Source organism: the organism of the source record quoted next, unplaced genomic scaffold (genome assembly GCF_019419815.1).
Source record: "Pyrus x bretschneideri cultivar Hongxiangsu unplaced genomic scaffold, Pyrus_bretschneideri_v1 Contig6, whole genome shotgun sequence".
Classification (NCBI taxonomy): Eukaryota; Viridiplantae; Streptophyta; class Magnoliopsida; order Rosales; family Rosaceae; genus Pyrus; species Pyrus x bretschneideri.
In genome coordinates, this window is record NW_025999798.1 from 6,437,990 (window position 1) to 6,461,074 (window position 23,085).

General features: G+C 39.0%; 2 protein-coding genes and 2 pseudogenes across 8 annotated transcripts; all 4 read right to left on the bottom strand.

Moving 5' to 3' along the window:
* Positions 1-474: 474 nt before the first annotated feature.
* LOC103944783 (ubiquitin C-terminal hydrolase 12-like) lies at positions 475-3,776 on the bottom strand. Of its 4 annotated transcripts, none has more exons than XM_048571768.1 (6): positions 3,404-3,723; positions 3,169-3,298; positions 2,808-2,977; positions 2,383-2,672; positions 804-967; positions 475-657 (listed from the first exon to the last, which is right to left on the bottom strand). In XM_048571768.1, exons 1-4 carry the CDS (start codon positions 3,429-3,431, stop codon positions 2,479-2,481), a joined length of 522 nt encoding a protein of 173 aa, XP_048427725.1. In that variant the 5' UTR covers positions 3,432-3,723; the 3' UTR covers positions 475-657; positions 804-967; positions 2,383-2,478. The 4 variants fall into 4 exon arrangements, with proteins under 4 accessions (XP_048427725.1, XP_048427724.1, XP_048427726.1 ...); XM_048571767.1 differs by having other exon boundaries at positions 475-661; XM_048571769.1 differs by lacking the exons at positions 475-657; positions 804-967 and having other exon boundaries at positions 2,127-2,518; positions 3,404-3,776.
* A 4,199-nt stretch (positions 3,777-7,975) lies between these two features.
* LOC103944782 lies at positions 7,976-9,780 on the bottom strand (annotated as a pseudogene).
* Positions 9,781-13,529: 3,749 nt separating this feature from the next.
* Positions 13,530-16,032, bottom strand: LOC103944675. Of its 4 annotated transcripts, none has more exons than XM_048571771.1 (7): positions 15,682-16,032; positions 15,399-15,498; positions 15,164-15,293; positions 14,792-14,961; positions 14,366-14,657; positions 13,828-13,991; positions 13,530-13,758 (listed from the first exon to the last, which is right to left on the bottom strand). In XM_048571771.1, the coding sequence occupies exons 2-7, from the start codon at positions 15,424-15,426 to the stop codon at positions 13,604-13,606; spliced, it is 939 nt and encodes a 312-aa protein (XP_048427728.1). In that variant the 5' UTR covers positions 15,427-15,498; positions 15,682-16,032; the 3' UTR covers positions 13,530-13,603. The 4 variants fall into 4 exon arrangements, with proteins under 4 accessions (XP_048427728.1, XP_048427729.1, XP_009353409.1 ...); XM_048571772.1 differs by having other exon boundaries at positions 15,658-16,032; XM_009355134.3 differs by having other exon boundaries at positions 15,399-16,032.
* A 3,486-nt stretch (positions 16,033-19,518) lies between these two features.
* LOC125471414 lies at positions 19,519-20,636 on the bottom strand (annotated as a pseudogene).
* Between the last annotated feature and the right edge of the window lie 2,449 nt (positions 20,637-23,085).

The following is a 23,085-nucleotide window of genomic DNA, read 5'->3' on the forward strand; positions in this document are numbered from 1 at the left end:
CCTCTGCGGTACGAGGTACCCCTTGCTTGCCTGATTGAAAGTGTCCAGTTTAAGGAACGTAGGCCAACCAATCCGGAATAAAGGCACTAAACCAGTGATCATCTACACAGAAAACATAAACCCTCATGTTATACGGCATCATATACAATTAAACACTCAACGTACCAGGCCGATATTTTGCCTTCTTTAAACTCATGCATGCATTCTTGACCATTGATAGACACTCTCCATTTCCTGTTCTTCTTTCTTTACAAACAAGACGTCCGCTCCAAACACAGTCATCATCTACAAGGGTTGCCTATTTCTTAGTCTTAACTGCCCTCACACGACGAGATTAAATGTTAAAAAACGTGCATGCCAATGGCTCAATATGTTTAACGCATAACATACCTAAAAAGAAGAAAAGCGGCCTTCCAAATTGCAAAAAATCACAAACTTCAGCCAAAATTAATTATACCCTTCAATCACAAGTCATTTGGTGAACAAGGATTTTAGCACTATGGTATACCCACACCTAGACGGTGCTTTTACAATATCATGGACAGTGACAAGGTTTCTAGCAAAACATACGACGTGCCAACTACAGTGCAGTTGCAGTTCCATGGACAGTGACCTCTGCCTCCACTATGCAAGCATCCTTCACCAAAAACCCGTTGCCTGCCTGATTCAAAGTGTCCACCGAAATGAACTTAGACCCCAACTCGGATTTGAGGTACTGAACCAGTCGCAGTCATTAACTAAACATAATACACCCTGATGTTATGAAGGATGCATACAAGTAAACACTGGAATAGGATCTTTACCTTTAAAGCACTCATATCTGGCATGCATTTGATCTACAATGCGCAGGGAATACTCTGCAAATACTTAGGAACCAGGAAGTTTTTCCGGATCATCCAATCCCAAGTAAAGAGAAATATGAGTACCCTTTCCAAGGCTTTTTCCCTTGGAATAGAGAATTATCTTCCTGCAACATTAGGAAGGATATGATGACTTTTTATTACATATCTGTCGTTATTTGGGATGGGACCCAATCACCTCACATCTTTGGGATTGAATTAAAAGCGCAAACTCCTACATGGGAAGCTAAATTTCAACAAGTTCTACAATGATCAACCACATCTAGTGCGAAGGTTAGGTAGTTAAAATTGCATATATAGTTTGAAACTCAAAAATCATATCCTTTTGTTATCATGCAGGTAAAACAAGATGAGTTAAAATTGCATATATAGTTTGAAACTCAAAAATCATATCCTTTGTCACATCCCGGCCCGGGATGGATCACTTCTTGGGCCCATTCCACCACCGTAGCACGATATTGTCCGCTTTGGGCTTACCATTCCCTCACGGTTTTGTTTTTGGGAACTCACGAGCAACTTCCCAGTGGGTCACCCATCATGGGATTGCTTTAGCCCCCTTCTCGCTTAACTTCGGAGTTCCTACGGAACCTGAAGCCAGTGAGCTCCCAAAAGGCCTCGTGGTAGGTAGAGATGGGAATATACATTTAAGGATCACTCCCCTGGGCGATGTGGGATGTTACATTCCACCCCCCTTAGGGGCCCGACGTCCTCGTCGACACAACACGACCAAGGTTAGGCTCTGATACCAAATTGTCACATCCCGACCCGGGACGGATCACTTCCCGGGCCCGCTCCACCACCGTAGCACGATATTGTCCGCTTTGGGCCCCGACCATGCCCTCACGGTTTTATTTTTGGGAACTCACGAGCAACTTCCCAGTGGGTCACCCATCATGGGATTGCTCTAGCCCCCTTCTCGCTTAACTTCGGAGTTCCTACGGAACCCGAAGCCAGTGAGCTCCCAAAATGCCTCGTGCTAAGTAGGGATGGGAATATACATATAAGGATCACTCCCCTGGGCAATGTGGGATGTTACAATCCACCCCCCTTAGGGGCCCGACGCCCTCGTGGGCACACCACGGCCAGGGTTAGGCTCTGATACCAAATTTCACATTCCGGCCCAGGACGGATCAGTTCCCGGGCCCGCTCCACCACCGTAGCACGATATTGTCCGCTTTGGGCTTACCATTCCCTCACGGTTTTGTTTTTAGGAACTCACGAGCAACTTCCCAGTGGGTCACCCATCATGGGATTGCTCTAGCCCCCTTCTCGCTTAACTTTGGAGTTCCTACGGAACCCGAAGCCAGTGAGCTCCCAAAAGGCCTCATGGTAAGTAGAGATGGGAATATACATTTAAGGATCACTCCCCTGGGCGATGTGGGATGTTACATCCTTTTGTTATCATGCAGGTAAAACAAGATGAGTGACAAGAAATTATGACTCTATGAGTGATAAGAGATTATACAGTGCATTAAAAATTTAAAATTGTCTTATTGAGGGTATTAGGGCCTAGCAGAGATACCATTTCCGTTCTCCAGCAGTGAATGTTTCTGATTTGCAGCATTCAGAACCTAACTTTGAAAAGTTCTCAACCTTCCAAACATGCTTGCACTTAACATCATCCTTGATCTTCGAGACTGACTCTCCTTTGCCAGCTTCTTTCCTTACAAACAAAGACCTCAGCTCCAATCACACAATTATCATCAATGACATATCCATTGGAAGGATTAGTAAACGATGTAAGAGTGATAAGCTTATCAAATCCCGAATAACGCATCATCGCATGGAAACATTTTTCCTTTTTATTGGCATCTATGTAATAAGCAAGGTTAAAAATAATGATCAGAAAATGAGCAGGGAGCATTGCAATTTTCAAACAAGAAAAATTTCCGGTCTATAAATATGACCACTTGATGAGAATTAACTTTTGAAGTAGGTAAAATGTACCTTGAATAACCAGGAACATGCCTTTATTCTGATCAAGCAAAAAGAACCTGAAATCAACATATACTTCACATCCATTCTGAAGTGACTCAGCTCTAACCATTTCCAAGTAAACAGAGATATGGCCTTCCACATTTTTCTTCTTGTTTCCATTCGGGTAGAGCACTAGTTTCCTGAGAGCAAACATAAGTATGGCTAACATTTTTTTTACCCGCTTATACAGAACATGAAATACGAAACACATAATTGCATTATAAAAACAGAAAATGTCATAGAACAATGTCAGACAGTGAGGGTGAAACATAAGTTTGCAGAAGATGATATTAAACTCAAACTTTAGTAGATGATATAATGAAGGATTTACCATTTGTATCCTCCAGCTTCAAATTCTCCCGACTCATATTCGTCCTCTAAATTTTTGGTTAGCAATGAAAACGACCTGATTTTTAGAGTGTAATGAGTTGGAGGTGAATCTGAATATGATGTTGAAAACCCTGAAACAAAATAATGTTGATGCAAGCATATATCAGGCATCTATGACATACAACAATATCCTGAAATCTGAAAACCGGTAATATAAAGCAGATAAAGTATCTAACCATTTTGTTGAAAGGGATAACAAGCCATGGTAATAAAATTGAAATTGATTAACAAACTGTTAAAGCTAAAGAGATATCTTTTGCTTCAAGAGGAGCTTCTATATATAAGAGTAATGCTAGGGAGAGATTTTGCATTAAAGAAGGAAGTACGACCATCCAGTGGAGAGATTTTTTACTGCACTCGAACAAAGGATGGTACGCCACATGTCATCATACGTTTGAAGAAAAGAAAAAACTTTCTCAAAGTGTATGTGACATACCATCAGCACAGTGAAAATCTCTCCATGCAATGAGCTTGCTGCACACTAGACAAGATACGTCTTTTCATCTCTCTATACTGTACTCAATAGATTCATACATTGTGCATACCTTGAATTTGGTAAAAATTGAAAGTGAAAAGATTGTATAAAGGAAGACACGTACATACTTTAGTCTTCAAACCATACAAAGGTCTTTCTTCAAATTCCCACACAAAGCACTCAAACCTTTCTTCCCAAGCACAATGAGGCAATATTCATGCCCATTACATTGAAATTTTGAAACGTTGGATTAGCAACATAACTTGAACCTGAGGCACTGAACCAGTTATAATCTAGGCACTGCTTTGCGATAAAAGGAGAATACGAAAAGGTTCTCAGTTACTGCTGTTGCGATAATAGATTTAGGCACTTCTTTGCATCTCTGTTGAGAAATATTGGAAGCCAACTTCAAGTTTTTCTTTTATGCTTTAGCTTTTTCCTTTTGCTTTGCTGTCAACTTTTTCTTTTTGTTTTTCTCCTTTTTTCTTTCACTAATAGTCCTCTCTCCAATGAAAAGGTACAAGAACTTCATACCTAAGTTTAGATATCATTAAAGTTGTCACGCTCCAATCCCCAAGCATGACAAAAAACAAACTAATAGTTCAACAGCGTAGGAACCTTTCATTTTACTTTGTTGTGCACCTAACCATAGGGTTAGACTGCCTACGTAACCTATGAAGCGATCAAGCCAATCATAGTTCATCATTTTGTCAATTGAAAGTTCTGAGAATTTTGAAGCTCATTGATCCCAGATCCAACCAGAAATTTCTGGGAATTGTCTGTCATTGCAGCCCAAAACCAAAACTATCTCATGTCGTACCGAAGCTGAACTGGTACCAAATGGTTCCATACACCTTTGGTTCCACCCCTATACACAGTATCGTACCGGTACCAGAACTTTTTTTGGTTTCAGTTTTGGTTTCACCTCTATCCCTAACCGAACCGTACTGTGCGCAGGCCTATCTGTGACAATAGAGCACCAATGCACATTGCCTCCATGCCGTCAAAATTGGCAGTGAGGAGAGAAGCGTCAATTTTTAGTATGTCAAGACTAAAATAATAACAAAGAAATATAAAATAAATGAAGATGTCAAATCGCTACATAAGCGATTAAATTTAAATTTGATGTTTTGAATTTAATATCTCCTTTAAAGATGCTCTAAGCATATCGAAGTCGATTGCCATTACATTCAAAGAAAGTTCAATGCCAAACGATTCAAACTCATCATCCTCGCAACCATGATCAGCTTGCGGATGTTCTCACCAAGACCCTACCCACGACTCAATTTCATCGACTTGTATCCAAGCTTGAAACAGTCAAATTCCTTGATCAGCTTGAGGTGCAGTATTAGAAGTCAACTTCAACTTTTTCTTTTTTGCTTTAACTTTTTCTTTTTGCTTTTCTCCTTTTGTCTATATTACTCATTGTCCAGTAATTTGGCCTTCAAAGACTCAATTTTTGGAATTTGTAGTGTTATGCAACTTTAGTCCCTAAATTCTAATAGAAGCAGCACCAGTTTTGAACACGACGCATCTTACCTGCAGCTTGGTCAAAGCTAAGGCTACCCATGATGTGAAGAGGTTAGAAACAACAGTGTTGAATTTGTGTTGCTGTTTGCTATCCTTTTTGGTTTTTGCTCAGGAAATATTAACTCGTTAATTGACTGAGACAGAGAAGGAGCTTATCCTTGAAACTTGGTTTATTGATCTCCGGTATATTAGTTTTGCTTCCCTATTTTACACCCCTAAACACTACAAAAAAAAACCCCTTTTCAAATGAAATGATTTCATCAGGTCAAACACTATTTCGTCGCCCAGGGATTTACCTGACGGACATTCGTCGGGCCAAGTTCGTCGCACAAAACCCTTCGCTGAAACATTTGCTTGACAAAACTTTAATTTTTGTCGCTTAAAGTGCGTTTACCAACTTAGCAAGATGAAGATAATGTACCCGACAAACTAGTTGTTGGGCAATCAATTTTAAAAATAAATAAAAAATACATGCTCGACGAACGTATCATCGGGCAAAAGGTTTAATTTTTTTTCAAACCATATTTAGATTAATTAATTAGCTTTAATTATATTAATCTACAAATCTAAAAAAATATTTAATTTTTTTTTTTTTAAACAAACGATAGTATTTACACTAAAGAGAGGGGTGGGTTTAGCCTCACAATGTGCTAGCAATAATGTGGTTCAAATTCACCTTTGACGAGAATCGAACCTAATACCTCTCACATACAAGTGAGAGAAATACTACTAGACTGTAATACTAAGTGGCAATATTTAATTATATTAAAACTGAATTATTCGTGCAACAGTATGTAAAATATTCTAAACTAACTACCAGTGGGGTGGCTAGTACGATGGCGGCTAAAGGTCATCAAATGATCGGGGACGTGTGCCACTTCTTCCCGAGCTTCTTCTTTCATGTGCAGTTCTTCTCACTCATTGGCAACTTCTTCTATTGACTCACTAACTCCATCTCCAATTGTTACAATCTGGAAGACGTCATGCTTGGAAGCTGAAAGCTAGATGAAGAAGATCTCTTGAGGTCCCGAACCCAACCCGCTCATAGACTGCGTAATTCTTTACCTTTCTACCGTCCAACCCCGTCCATCAGTAACTGTAGAGACATTTGTTAATGTTGGGCACTTTTAGGCTCACATGATGGTGTAGATCGGGAAAGAAGCCACATAAAGCCCAAGGGAGATCAAAAAGCACAAGGTTCAATGGGTTTAGGAGAGGATACTTCCAAGCACTAAAGGCAACCACCTATAAGTTCAGCTTGACTAGGATATGTAATGAACTTTTCGACCTCTAGGGGCACGTGGGTAGGCTAACAGCTTTATGACACAAGTCTCCAAGGACATGCCTACCCAGAAGTTAACAAGGCCACGTGACGGATCACATTTAGTGCCAAAGACCTAGGATGGGACGTAAAGTTCAATGCTCGAAGAGATGGGGTTGGATAACCAAGGCCGAGCAGGGTGCTCGACCCGCATCATTATGAAAGGACACGCACTCTCGACCAAACACATGTTACTTCACCGCCGAATGTCTGGTTGATAGGTGAAAATATGTTAGTATGCTAGGCTATGTAGGTGGCGCATTCAATGCCAAGTTGGGAAGACCAAGATTGTGGGGGAGGGGGGGTTCATTGAGGGCCTATATAAAGGGGTGGGAACCTCCTATATTGGGGTTGGACGACTGAAGGGGGGAAAGAGTTCATATATTAGCCGAGTGCTATTTTCAGTCTTGAAATCTATATAATTTGAGCAACACATTGGATGTAGCCCAATTTTGAGGGGTGAACCACTTAAATCTTTGAGTCCATATCCTAATCCCACCAAAGGTTTAGTGTTTTAATTTATTAACCTGTAAATTTTGAGCGGTAGCAATACCTCTGGATCAAGTGCCAACTCCTCCATTGGCATGTCAGGTTGTTGTTAGGAGATATTGGCGAAATGCTCGTCCTTCTTCTACAACACAGAAGCCTACAAAAAAAAAAAAAACCAATTAAGATTATCGGTCCATATTTTTTAAAATTTAAGTGAATGAATTTTGAAATTTCGAGACAAAATGTAAACTCTAAACCCTAAGTCACCAAGAAAAAGGAGACTTGACTAATGAAATATTTAATGAATTTGGATTTGTCCGACAACATGGTTCGTCGGGTAAAGATACCTTCACCGGCGAATTGTTGTTCTGTCAGGCAAAAGTAATAAAAATAGGCGCCAACTTATTTCCCTTGGCGCATAAATTTTGTCTGACGAATTTACTTTGCTCGTCGAAATGTTTCCATCACCTAAAGCCTTTGAAAAAAAAAAAAAAAAAAAAAAACTAAAACGTTGACCAGTTTTGCCCGACCAATGCTTTTATTCCATTGAGTAAAGGCGCTTTGCTCGATGAAATTTGGTTCGTCGGGCAAATGGTAATTTCTAGTATAGCAGGAATTTTTTTACTGTTTTACTATTTGGCTATAGTGCACTAGTAATTCCATGGATAGTGACCTCTGCTTCCACAAAGCATGTATACTTCAACACAAACCCCATGCCTACCTGATTGAAAAATCGCAGTGTTATGAATCTCCACCATCCCCACTCCGAATTTGAGGCACTGAACCAGTAATTTACTACAAGCACCAAAAGTTTTATAAGTTTACGAGTATCTTGGAATCTAACGCACAAGGACGTTACGAACTTTTCATAAAAATTAGAACTAAATGACCCTAAACAACAGATTAAATTGCTGTCTATGTATTATCGTCCTTTTAGTGTTACTCAAAACATTCAGTTGCTTTCTACTAGAAGCCCAACAAGAGTCAACATTTTGGCAACAACCAACCAAAAATTGTGAACATTTTCAGTAGGTTACAAGCATAAATTATCAAACGACTTTCCACTGAACTCAAGTTCAATAGTAAGCATCACCACGTTGTATCGTATGCCATCAAGATTCAAACGCCACGAAGAACTCAAGCGTCGTCGTCGTTCATGGGGTGAATTTCATAAGGGGACCGCAATAAACACCCTTAATTTTGAAGTTTATAACATTTTCATATCCTTATTTCCTCATATGATTATGTAGCAACAGGATTAAGCAAATCTTTACCTTTACCAAACTGATGCCTGGCATGCACCTGTCTAGGAGGCGTAGGATAAACTCTGCATATATTTTACAGCCAGGAGGAAGAGATTTTGGTTCGGCTAACGCCAAATAAAGAGCCAAATGGGCACCAACTCCATTGCCTTTTTAACTTGGGATAGTTCTGTATCTTCCTGCAAAACAACCAAAATATTTGCAAAACTTTTAGTTAAAGGGAATTGTTATTAGCACTCCAAAAATCTCATTTTACACTCCTCACAAGTGGTATTTTTCTTTCTAATTATGGCAAGTTTGGAGTGCCAAATGAGATTTTTGGAGTGCTATTAACAATTCCCTTGTTAAACTTTGCTTAAGTTTCCGATGTCTTTGAGAGAAATTTATTACAGAGGGAGTGAAGTCTAACAAGTTTAGGGTTATATACCATTTCAGGTCTCCGGCAGTAAATACTTTTGAGTTGTAGGATTCGGCGTCTAGCTTTGAGAAGTTGTCAATACTCCAAGTATTCTTGTACATAACAGGATCCTTTACCACATTGATAGACATTGTCCTTTGCCTGTGCGTCGCTCTTTAGAAACAAAGACCTCCGCTTCAAACACACAGGTGTCATCAATGAGGAATCCATTGGAAGCTTCAGTGAAAGCTTTGTGGGAGAGAAATTGATCGAACCCCCAATCGAGTTTCATCCCATGAAAGCGCCTTTCCTTTTGTTCTAAGCAATGCACGGGGAAAACATACAAGAAAATGAGACGATGCTTAGCAAATATGAGAACTATAAGCTTGTTGATTGTTTGAATTGAATGAAAGAAATAGTACCTTGAAAAACAAAGTAGTGGCTGTTGTTCTGAGCAAAAACAACCTGAAAACAGCATACACTTCCGAAGAAATCTGGGGGACATTTGTTCCTGGCATTACCTGTTGGGGTGAAAAAACTTAGAGTACACAACTCTAACACAAGTGTTGGAGAGACAATACAAGTAAACAAATTACTTGTATTATACAAACAAAATATTACAACACAAACTATCAAAGACACTCTTGAGAAGCTATGACACTCACTCACTTTCTAGAGACAAACTCTAGAACACTCACACTCTTACAAGACTATTCTTTCTTCTTACTCTCACTTGCTTGCTTGCTTACAAGCTTGCTTGGTTTGTTACATTGCAACACACATGCATACATATTTATAGGCATGTTTGCCGACATATGGCCTCACTAGAATTTTCTAGTGCATGATCATGCACACACTACACCAACCTAGGCTTTGCATATCAGCCTTGCCGATTTAAATGATGCTAGAATTCTCTAGCATATTATTACACACACATACACACATTTGTTATAATAGCTAGACAATTCTAGCTTGTTCCCACCGACACACTTATGCTAGAAGATTCTAGCATATGAATGCTTTCTCCTTTGTTTCTTCATCATGGGCCAATCTTTATTATTTGGGCTGGTGTTGTACTTTTAACACTCCCCCTCAACACTACCTACCAATTGTCGATACATTGTTGCATCTTCCAAGTCTCTGCCTTCATGTGCACACATCTTGGCATTAGGTTCCACCGGTGTTGAGATTGGCTTGCATTCAAGCATCCTAAACTTCTGCAACAAGTCTTTTGCATACTTTTGTTGACACAGAAATATGCCTTCTTGTGTGCGATCAACCTCTAATCCAAGAAAGTGCTTGAGTTGTCCAAGCTCTTTCATCTTGAACCGAACTGACAAATTTTCTTTTGTTCGACAAATTTCAACCTCATCATCGCCAGTGATGATTAGGTCATCCACGTACACCAGCACGATAGCTAACTTTCCTCCATTAGCTTTAACAAATAAGCTGGAATCTGCATGCGCCACTGAGTAACCACTTTGAGTTAGAAATTCTGCAATTTTACCGTACCACGCCCTTGGTGCTTGTTTTAGACCGTAGAGTGCTTTCCTCAACTTGCACACGTACTCGGGATGAACTTTACTTTCAAAGCCCATTGGTTGCATCACGTAGATTTCCCGATCTAACTCTCCATGCAAGAAAGCATTCTTCACATCCATCTGGTATAGATTCCAATTTTTGTTAGCTGCAAGTGCAAGTAGGACTCGTACGGTTGTAATCTTTGCTACTGGACTAAACGTTTCATCATAGTCTAGTCCATATTGCTGAGAGAAGCCTCGAGCCACCAACCGAGCCTTGTACCTTTCAACTGAACCATCAGGACGACGCTTTATCTTGTACACCCATTTGCAGGATATGGGTTTCACATCCCTTGGCTTTGGCACTAAATCCCAAGTCTGATTCTGCTTAAGCGCAGTGATTTCTTCTTCCATAGCTCTTATCCATTCAGAACTCTGTGATGCTTCTTCAAACACCTCAGGTTCTTTTGGTGCTCCATCAGTTATGGCAGCATTAGCATATTTAGGATTTGGCTTTCGTACTCTTGTTGACCTTCTTAGTTGTGATTGTGGAGTTGATACTTCTACTCTACTAGGTCTAACTTCTTGTGGTTGTTGGTACACACCTGTTTGCCAAGGACTCTTAGGTACTTCTTGCTCGACACCGTCTCCAGCAAGCAAATCTTCAGGCTCATCTGGACTTGATTGGATTTGGGCAGCTTGGTCTCCCAGTTTCCCTTGCAACGTATCTTCAAACTCTTTTGGGTCAAGTGACACCTCATTTTCTGAGCACCAACAAGATGATGCTTCTGCGTCCCATTCTTCCTCCACAGCTAGAGACGCAACGACATCCCAATCATCTTCAATTTTCTTCTCTGAGTTGGCGACGTTACTTTCTGCAGGCCTTTTGAACCAGCAATCCTTCGCCATGTGGCCATTCTTTCCACAATTGTAACACTTGCCCTCAAATCTTTTATTATTCTGGGACTGACCACGGTTGCCGTGATACTTCGGAGCTCCCCCTGGCCGAGAACTCCCTCCTCCTTGATGAACTTTTTCCTTGTCACCATTTCTTTTAGATCCACCACTAGCACGCTGCTTAAAGCTGCCTTTACTTTTGGTGTAGAGAGCTTCCTCCTCACCTTTTAACGAGACCCCTCCCATTTGCTTTGCCAAAGCTTCTTGATCGGCAAGCAAATTCTCGAACTCAACAAGTGATGGTTGGGTCGGCCATCCTTGTACAGCGGCAACGAAGCCTCGATATTCGGGTCTCAATCCATGGATAATTATTCTTTTTATCCTGGATTCTACAATGGCAGCACTAGGATCTAATTCAAAAATTTCATGGCAAATAGACTTTACCTTGTGGAAATACTGCGCAATCGTCATGTCCCTTTAGGCCACTGATAACAACTCGTTCTCGAGAAGCTGCAGTCTTGTATCGTTCCTCTTTGAAAAGAGTGTGGCGAAGGTGTCCCACGCTTCTTTTGGTGTCTTGGCCTTCCGTATGTGCTCCAACATGTCATCTTCAACTGTGGTTTTTAAGGCAAACATGGCCTTACCTGCCTTGATCTTCCACTTCCTCAAAGCGCCGCTAGTGTCTTCTTCTGGCTGCGTAACTTCATTACCGCCGACAACATCCCAAAGATCTTGGCCTTGTAGGTAAGACTCCATACACGTCGCCCACGTGTTGTAATTTTTGTTGTTCAACTTCTTGATTCCTCCAACAACTTGAAGATCTCCCATCGTGTCGGCAGAGCTTCAATAAGCCAAACAAGATTAACAAATAATCTTGCGAAGTACTAAACTTCTCACGATTCTCAAAAGCTTTAATAGAGACGGTCCCTAATCGTACCGCTCTGATACCAATTGTTGGGGTGAAAAAACTTAGAGTACACAACTCTAACACAAGTGTTGGAGAGACAATACAAGTAAACAAATTACTTGTATTATACAAACAAAATATTACAACACAAACTATCAAAGACACTCTTGAGAAGCTATGACACTCACTCACTTTCTAGAGACAAACTCTAGAACACTCACACTCTTACAAGACTATTCTTTCTTCTTACTCTCACTTGCTTGCTTGCTTACAAGCTTGCTTGGTTTGTTACATTGCAACACACATGCATACATATTTATAGGCATGTTTGCCGACATATGGCCTCACTAGAATTTTCTAGTGCATGATCATGCACACACTACACCAACCTAGGCTTTGCATATCAGCCTTGCCGATTTAAATGATGCTAGAATTCTCTAGCATATTATTACACACACATACACACATTTGTTATAATAGCTAGACAATTCTAGCTTGTTCCCACCGACACACTTATGCTAGAAGATTCTAGCATATGAATGCTTTCTCCTTTGTTTCTTCATCATGGGCCAATCTTTATTATTTGGGCTGGTGTTGTACTTTTAACATTACCAAGTTGAGAGAGGTTCTTTCACATTCATGTTCTTGTTTCCGTTTGGATAGAAAACCAGTTTCCTGCAGCAAAACAACAAATTATACTATTATAAATTAAGCAGCTCAAATAAGAAGAAAATACTAGTAATTGATGGAAAGTTTATGAAAAAAGAAATAGTAAGAATTTGTTCTTAGAAACTGAGACTTCTAAGTCCCTGGATTCATATTTCTCTAGTGAATTTTTGGAGAGCAATGAACCCGACTAGATTTTACTGTGTAATTAGTTGGTGGTGCATCCGAAATTGTTCTCAAAATCCCTGAAATAAATGTGTACATTAGTTACTGCTTTCAAGTCCAACACACCCAGGCAAACAGATGGAGCATCTTACCATCTTGGTCATCGAAGTTAAGACTGGTCATGTTAATAAACTTCATTTTCCAATAATCGATTACAGATAAATCAACCGGTTTTCAGTTCTAGAATCAAATATGTTTTCCCGCCTTTACAAGGAAAAGTTAAAGGTGTTATTCCTAACATGAAACCTTTAAAGATTGAATTGTTATGCTTTGCTTCAAAAAGGTTGCCTTTGTTTCGTTGAAAAGGTATCCATCACCTGCTTGTGGGTGCTTCGAAACACTTCTGCAATTTTAATTCTTATGCAAAGGAACAATGTTTATGGTGTAGCATTGTCAAACAAGTTAAGGTTAGACTAACCAAACAAAGTTTTTAGCTCAACACAAGATAAGCTACTTTAAAATAACTGGTCAAGACTCGACATATGTCTCACAGGACAGATTTTTTAAGAAAACAGGTCCTATCAAGATACACTTCAATCACAAGTCATTTGGTGGAAAGGATTGCAGCTCTAGGGTTCTACAGAACGCCACTTTTAGGACAAACCATATCGCAGATCCAGAACCACATTTGTATTCACAAGTCAATTAACATCATTTTCACAATATCCGAAACCAAATACAAGCTGACTATAGTCCTTCCGCAATTCCATGGATTGTGACCTCTGCCTCCACTATGCAAGTATCGTTCAACAGAAACCCCTTGTGTGCCTGATTGAAGGTTTCCAGTTTAAGGAACGTAGACCAACCCCAATCCCGAGTTGAGTTACTGAACCAGTTGTTAGCTGCACATAATACACCCTGATGTTATGAACGATTCATACAATTAAACACTGAAATAGGACAATCTTTACCTATAAACCACTCATGTTTGGCATGCATTTGATCTACAATGCGCAGGGAAAACTCTGCAAATACTTTGGAACCAGTAACTTTTTCCGGATCATCCAATTCCAAGAAAAGAGAAATATGAGTACCCTTTCCATCGCCATTTCCCTCAGGATAGAGCAGTATCTTCCTGCAACATTGGGAAGAATATGATGACTTAATATTACGTATCTCTCGTTAATTGGGATGGGACCCTATTCACCTCACCTCTTTGGGTTTGAATTAAAAGAGCAAAGTCCTACATTGGAAGCAAAAATTCAACATGTTTTACAGCGATCAACCACATCTAGTGCGAAAGTTGTGTAGTTAAAATTGTATATATAGTTTGAAACTCAAAAACCTTATGCTTTTGTTTGGAGGAAAATTGACTTTAGCTAACAAGGGTGATTAGTACTCTATTATCATGCAGGTAAAACAAGATGACTGATACGAGATTATGCCGTGGATTAAAAATTAAAACTTCTCTTATTAAGGGCATTAATAAAAAGGGCCTAGAAGAGATACCATTTTCGTTCTCCGGCAGTGAATGGTTCTGAATCGCAGCAGTCAGCACTCAACTTTGAAAAGTTCTCAACCTTCCAAACATGGTTGCACATAACACCAACCTCGATCATCGATATTGACTCTCCTTTGCCAGCTCTTCTTTCTTTACAAACAAAGACCTCAGCTCCAATCACACAGGAATCATCAATGACATATCCATTGGAAGCATCAGTAAACGATTTAAGAGTGATAAGCTTATCAAATCCTGAATAACGCATCATCCCATGGAAACATAGTTCCTTTTTATTGGCATCTATGGAAGATGTAGGGTAAAAAATAATATCAGCAAATGAGCAGTGAGCATTGCAGTTTGCAAACAAGAAAAATTTCCAGTCTATGAATATGTTCACCTGATGAGAATTAACTTTTTAAGTTGATATAATGTACCTTGAAGAACCAGGAACGTGCCTTTATTCTGATCAAGCAAAAAGAACCTGAAATCAACATATACTTCGCATCCCGTCTGAAGTGAATCAGCTCCAACCATTTCCAAGTAAACAGAGATGTGGCCTTCCACATTTTTCTTCTTGTTCCCATTCGGGTAGAGCACTAGTTTCCTGGGAGCAAACATACAGTATGGGGCGTATGGCTAACATTTTTATTTTAACCAGCTTACACAGCACATGATACACGAAAACACATCATTGCATTACAGAGAAAATGTCATAGAACTAATGTCTGACAGTGAGTGTGAAACATAAGTTTGAACAAGATGATATTAAACTAAAACTTTAGCGGATGATATAATTGGAGAATTACCATTTGTATCCTCCAGCTTCAAATCCACCCGACTCATATTTGTCCACAAATATTTCGGTTAGCCATGAAAATGACCCGATTTTTAGAGTGTAATGAGTTGGAGCTGAATCTGAATACGATGTTGAAAACCCTGAAACAAAATAGTGTTGATGAAAGTGTATATCAGGCATCTCTGGCATATAACAATATCCTGAAATCTGAAAACCGCTAATATAAAGTAGATAAGGTATCTAACCATTTTGTCGAAGGGGATTACAAGCCATGGCAATAAAATTGGAATTGATTAACAAACTGTTAAGGCTAAACAGTTATCTTTTGCTTCAAGAGGAGCTTACCTATATATATAATGCCATTAGAGAAGGAAGTACGAGCATCCAATGAAAAAATTTTCAGTGTGCCCCGAACAATGTGGTATGCCACATGTCATTACACTTTAAAAAAAAAAAAAAAAAAAAAAAAACTTCTCTCCAATTGTATGATGATATGTGACATACCACTCCATGTTTCAAAAATCTCACCATACAATGAGCTTGCTGCAGATTGGACGATATGTGTCTTTTCATCTCTCTATACTGTAGTCTGTACTCAATAGCTTCATACACTGTGGATACCTTGGATTTGGTAAATTTGAATGTGAAAAGATTGTATAAAGGAAGACGAGTATACTTTAATCTTCAAACCACACAAAGGTCTTTCTTCAAATTCCAATACAAAGCACTCAAATCTTTCTTCCCAAGCACAATGAGGCAATATTGATGCCCATTAAAATGAAAATTTGGAACTTTGAATTAGCAACATAACTTGAACCCGAGGCACTGAGCCAGTTATCTAGAAGAATATGAAAAGGTTCTTCTCAGTGCTGTTGCGATAATAGATTTAGGGACTGGTTTGCAGCTCCATTTAGAGGATTTGAATCTCATCTGGATCCTCTTTGTGAGGATTCCTATCCATTCATCGTACATCGTGCGGTCAGAAATCATTTTAATTTTTTTTTATATAAAATTGAACACAAATAGTACCTAACGATAACTGACCGCAAGATGTATAATGAACTGAAAAGATTTGAAGATCTCTAAGATCTTCATAAAAAGGATTCGAAGAGAATCCTCATCCCCTTTGAGAAATATTGGAAGCCAACTTCAACTTTTTCTTTTTTTCTTTAACTTTCTCTTTTTGCTTTGTTGTCAACTTTTTCTTTTTGCTTTTCTCCTTTTTTTTCTTTAACTCACAGTCGTCACCTTAGGGTAGAGGTACAAGAACTTAGTACTTAAGTTCTGATACTATTAAAGTTGTCACACTTTGATCTCAAGACATGATAAAAATAAACTAATAATTCAACAGCGTAAAAATCTTTTATTTTATTTTGTGGCTACTATAAACATGTAAATTTCATTGTATACAAATGATGCATCACAAAGCTCCACGTAGCATATGACTCATCACAAATAGACAAGTCATCAATAACATGTGGCACAAATCAAGCAAAGGAAGCTCAAAACTTCCCCGAAATTCGGCAAAAGGGGGGAATCTCTCCTTAAAATTGGCAAGGGGCCCAAATTGCTCCCAAAACCGGAAAGAAAGCTAAAACATCTTCACAAAACAAGCAAGAATTGAAGATTGCTCACAAAATAGGCAATAAGCCCTATAAATTTCGGCCAAGCAAGGGATAGTGGTTGAAAACAAGACACAAAACATGCCTAAATCCTCCCATGGACGAATTAAGACACAAATCAAAGCCAAATCTACTCAAAGGCATGGCTTTGGACATCTATAAATACAAGGTCCTCAGACAAACATAAGGTGGACAATTTCTACATTCAAGGTCGACAATTTCTACATTGAAGGGCCGAAATTCTCACATTGAGAAGAACCATTGCCAAGTCTTTGAAGACTAATACGTTGTCAAAGCTCTCTTCAAAGAAAGCACAACCAAAGTCGAAGTTTTCTTTCGATCAAAGCCGAAGCATTCCCTTGAAGAATCAACAAGCACTTATGCAGGCATGGGGCCTGGAGTGTGTTTCCTCTGGCTGTTAACACAGGGACAGGGAGCCGGCATGGGGCCTGGGGGTTATCGGACATTCACTAATGATTATTATATATACGAGTTATGATTTGAGACATTGCACGGCATGCTAGGTTTCGGAAAACCTATGTTTATCATGATATATATGTGTTTTCATAAAACCTGAGGGTTAGTACGTTGATAACTGTTCTACTATATATATATATATATATATATATATCAACTTGATCCACTCATGTTTGTTTTGTGCCCCCTTCAGGACTTAGAATCGAGGCATACAATCTCGGCATCCAGGCACTTCCACATTGGCATCTTCGAGTCCTCTCGGTGTAGGATCCATCCTTTGTTTCATTCAATTTTATATTATTTCTTTTAGTGTTCTAGTTAGTTGTATGGTTTGAACACGTTCCTTAAATGCATATTCATTATTCTTTTATATTTATAAGTCTTATTTATCCCTTGTTTTCAGCATTTGCACTCAATAAATGGCTTTCGTCACCCTTAGGTGTCGACCAGCACGTGCCTATCCAGGTATTCGAGGAATATCTAGGTCGGGGCGTGTCAACTATGATTTATGGGCTCCTAACAATGTGCAGGAGACCTTAGCAATGTGCAGGAGACCTTAGCAGATGTCCGCTGGAAAGAAGCAATGAATGAGGAATGGAGATCGTTGAAGAAGAATGCTACTTGGGAAGTAACAGACTTGCCAGCTGGCAAGAAACTTGTGGGATGCAAATGGGTCTATACAGTGAAATACAAAGCAGACGGAATAGTGGACTGTTTTAAAGCAAGGTTGGTGGCAAAAGGGTATACACAAAAGTATAAGATTGACTACATTGATACGTTCGCACTTGTGGCTAAAATCAACACAGTCCAAGTTTTAGTATCTTTAGCAGCAAACTTAGATTGGTCGTTCCAACAGTTTGACGTAACAAATGTCTTCTTACATGGAGATTTAACCAAGAAGATCTATATGGAACTCTTACCTGCAGGGAGCAATGTTCCTGATAGGCATAGACAAAAGGTGTGTAGGCTCAGGAAATCATTGTATGGGTTGAACCAGTCTCCGAGACCATGGTTTGGTAAGTTTACCAAGTCAACGAAAGCATTTGGATATAAGTAGAGTAATTGTGACCACACGCTGTTCTTAAAACATCGGAATAGGAAGCTTATAGCACTCATTGTATATGTGGATGATATGATAGTTACTAATAACAACCTTGATAAGTGTGCAACCTTGCAGAAGTATTTAGCTACAGAATTTGAGATGAAAGATCTGGGGTCTCTAAAATGTTTTCTCGGGATTGAGGTGTCGCGGTCTGAATCAGGAATTTTTCTATCACAAAGAAAATATATTATTGACCTGTTGAAAGAAACTGGTACGTTTGCATGCAAACCTGTGACTACTCCGTTGGTAGAAGGAATGAAGCTGAGTATTGATCCTAACCAAGTACCAGTTGATAAAGGAAGATATCAAAGACTAGTTGGAAGATTAATGTATTTGGCACACACTAAGCCAGATCTTGCACAAGCCTTTAGTGTAGTTAGTCAGTACATGCATGATCCAGGAGAACAACATATGAGTGCTGTTATGAGGATATTGAGTTATTTGAAAGGAAGTCCGGGAAAAGGTATCTTATTCAAGAAGAATGGTCATTTCAGAATTAAAGGTTACACGTATGTTGACTAAGCTGGTTCGACGGATGGTATACGCTCTACATCCGGTTATTTTACCTTTGTTGGTGGAAATCTGGTCACATGGAGAAGCAAGAAGCGGAATATAGAAGTATGGTGCTTGGTATTTATGAGATTTTATGGCTTCAGTTTCTATTACAAGATTTGGGTGTTAAACAGAGTCAGCCGATGAGATTGTTTTGTAACAATAAGGCTGCTTGTGATATTGCTCACAATCTTATGCAACATGATATAACCAAGCATCTAGAGGTTGACAGGTTCTTTATTAAAGAAAAGAAAGAAGGGAAAATAATTGAAGTCCCTCCAATCAAAACAAAAGATCAAGTAGCGGACATTCTCACCAAAGCAGTCTCAAGTGAAAAGTTTTCTAAGTTTGTAGACAAATTGGGCATGTGTAATATATATGCACCAACTTAAGAGGGAGTGTTGACTTGTAAATAGTTTCCTACAATTTAGGATTCCTTAGTTAAGGTGATTCCTTGTAATATGGGATTGTAATTATTGTATTTATCCTTTTCTTTTTATGTCAGCGCTACGATTGTATATTGTACCTCAGATTGGGAATAAAAAATACAATTTCAACGCATTCTCTTCTAAAACCACCCTTAATTTAAAAGTTTGTAACTTGTTCAAATCCTTATTTCCTCATCTGATTAAGTAGCAATAGGATTAGGCAAATTTTGTCTTTACCAAACTGATGCCTGGCATGCACCTGGTTTAGGAGGCGTAGGCTAAACTCTGCATACATTTTCCAGCCACGAGGAAGGGATTTCAGTTCAGCTAACGCCAAATAAAGAGCCAAATGAGTACCAACTCCATTTTCTTTTCCCTTGGGATAGAGCTGTATCTTCCTGCAAACCAACCTACACATTTACAAATTTTTACTTGGTAGTGCTTAGGTTTACAATGTCTTCGATATAAATTTCTTATACAGGGAGCGAAGTCTAACAAGTTTAGGATTATATACCATTTCTGGTCTCCGGCAGTGAATGTTTTTGAATTATAGGATTCCTCGTCTAGCTTAGAGAAGTTTTCAATCACCCAAATATTCTTGTACATAACAGGACCCTTTACCATCGATAAACACTCTCCTTTGCCAGTGCTGCTCTCTTTAGAAACAAAGACCTCCGCTCCGAGCACACAGGTGTCATCAATGAGGAATCCATTGGAAGCTTCAGTGAAAACACCTTGGGGGACAAATAGATTGAACCCCCATTCGAGTTTCAACCATGAAAGCACTTTTCCTTTTGTTCTAAGCAATGCACATGGAAAACATATAAGAACATGAGAAGATGCTTTGCTAATATGAGAACTATATGCTTGTTTATATTTTGAATTGAATGAAAGAAATAGTACCATTAAAAACAAGGTAGTTTCTGTTGTTCTGATCGAGCAAAAACAACCTGAAAACAACATACACTTCTGAATAAATCTGGGGAGCATTTGATCCTGAATTACCAAGTACAGAGAGGTGTGGTCTGTCACATTCCTGTTCTTGTTTCCATTTGGATAGAAAGCCAATTTCCAACAACAAAACAACAAATTATAGTAGTCTAGATTAAGCAGCTCGAAAATAAGAAAATACTAGCAATTATTGCAAAGCTTACGAAAAAAGAAATAGTAAGAATTTGTTTCTAGAAATTGAGAGAAAGGATTGTACCATTTGTATCCTCCGGCTTCAAAGTCCCTGGATTCATATTTCTCCAGTGAGTTTTTGGTGAGCAATGAAACTGACTAGATTTTTACCGTGTAATGAGTTGGTGGTTATTACACAATATAGAGTGACTGATGCTGCATATGACTAATGCTGCATATGGATATTAGACGATATGGGGTGACTGATGCTGCATATGACTAATGCTACATATGGATATTAGATGATATGAGGTAACTGATGCTGCCAGATTTTATGTTCCCTCTTTCCATGGGATTCTCTATTAAGTCTAATCCCTTAATTTGAGGAAGATTGACATCTAAATGACTTGTTGATAATTGTGTGCTAGCCACTTGCTGCACTCCCTTAATTTAAGGAGTGACAGCTTTAGGGTTTACCGGGTTAGTAGGATTTGCCAAGGTAAGGTTGCTTGTAACCTTCTACCTCATTATATATCCCCCATTGTACATTCAATCAATCTATGAAAAATACATTCAAACAAACGTAAAATTTCCACGTGGTATCAGAGCAGTGTCGTCCTTGACCTGTCTCTGCCCATTTTTTTTCCATTGTTGTTCGTCTTCAGGCTCCAGTTATGGCTGAAGAAAGTTCAGTAAACCTTGGGGGAGAAAACTCACAAAGTTCTCCCTCTTTTGTTCCAGATACTGAGATAAATACAAATATGCATTTATGCTCAGTTTTGTTGAATGAATTCAACTATCTCCCATGGTCTAGAGCAGTGTTTCTTGCTCTCAATGGAAGAGGAAAGCTAGGGTTCATCAATGGAGGAGTTGAAGCACCCAAGCCTTCTACCCAATCATATGAAGCATGGTTGTGCAAGGACCAACAAGTCATGTCAATGCTTCTCAACTCCATGAAGAAACATGTCGTTAAAATCTTCAGCTATTCTGAGTCTTCACACGATTTGTGGAAATCTGTGAAAGACATGTACAAGAATCAAAATAATTATGCACGAGTGTTTCAGCTAAAAAGGGACATTGTCAGTCTTCAACAAGATGGAAAAACTTTTGTGCAGCACCTGGGAAGTCTCAAGACGATGTGGAATGAGTTAGATGTTTATCTACCTCACACCATTGATGTTGCAGTTCTTCTAAAAAGAGTTGAAGAAGACAAGATATATCAACTGCTTACGAGCTTGAACTCAGACTATGAGGATCTCAAGAGTCACATCCTGATGAATATCGAACTTCTTTCCTTCAAAACGGTTTGTGCCACGGTTCAACGTGAGGAAGCTTGAAAAAGGGTGATGAATTGGAGAAGAATTCCAAGATTTTTTAGTCAATAGTTTATGTTGCCAAACATAAACCCTCAGACAACAGGCCTTACAAGGGTAAAAATCCACACATAAAGTGTAGTTACTGTGACGTTGTAGGTCACGCGGAGGTAAGGTACTAGATTTTGCACCCCGAACTGAAACCTAAGTTCAACAAGGATCACATAATGATTCCTTTAAGGCAATTCTATACTAGCTCATACAAACCTCAGCATGCAACAAATCACAGTTATACCTCATTTCCTGAGAGCATTCAGGACTTCAGTTCAAATCCTGTCTCTCTCATAAATGACTTTGCAATATACATGTAAACCATGGGACATAGAGAAGCTGCAGAAAGCTCAAGGGGTACAACTGAAAATCCCACTGCACTACTGGGACAGTTCGCAGGTTTCCTTGCTGAAAATGAGAATATACTAAAAAGCAAAGCTCCAGGTATTTTTAGTGCATTCTCAACTGCTCTTTACACTAGTATTGAATGGATTATTGACTCAGGAACCACTGACCATATGACAAACAAAGCTTCAAACTTACACAGTTTTCAAACTTTGTCAAAACCCTCTCATGTGTCAGTTGCTAATGGAAAAAAGGTCATGGTTTTGGGCGTAGGAAAAGTAAAGTTTCTTTCAAACAACCTTGAGTCTACTACATTGTTTGTTCCTACCTTTCCTTTTCAACTTCTGTCAATATGAAAGATCACTAGAACCCTAAATTGTCTTGTCACTTTCTCACCAAGCAGTGTTATGTTTCAAGATTCTCTCACCAAAAAGACGATTAGTTAAGGGTTCTTCCTGAATGGTCTTTACTATATATGCAAGGAACCTCATTTAGTCAAAGCTTTCCAAGTTGATTCAATTTCTTCCAAGGACCAACAAATCTAGCATCAAAGATTAACCCATCTATCAAAGATTGTTTGAACTTGTACACTCTGATGTTTTGGGCTAGCAAACCTTTTGAACTTGTACACTACGATGTTTAGGATCGAACTATTGAATCATTTGATGGATATAAATATTTTGTTATCTTTGTGGATGACTTTTCTAGAACAACATGGCTATATATGTTAAAATCTAAAAAGGATGTCTTCACTATGTTCAAAGACTTTCATCAACTTGTCATAACTCAATTTCAGTCAACCATTCAGAACCTAAGAACCGACAATGGCACTGAGTTCTTATCCAACAATATGAGTCAATATTTGAGCTCTCATGGTATTGTTCACCAGACAAGTTGTGTGGGAACCCCACAACAAAATA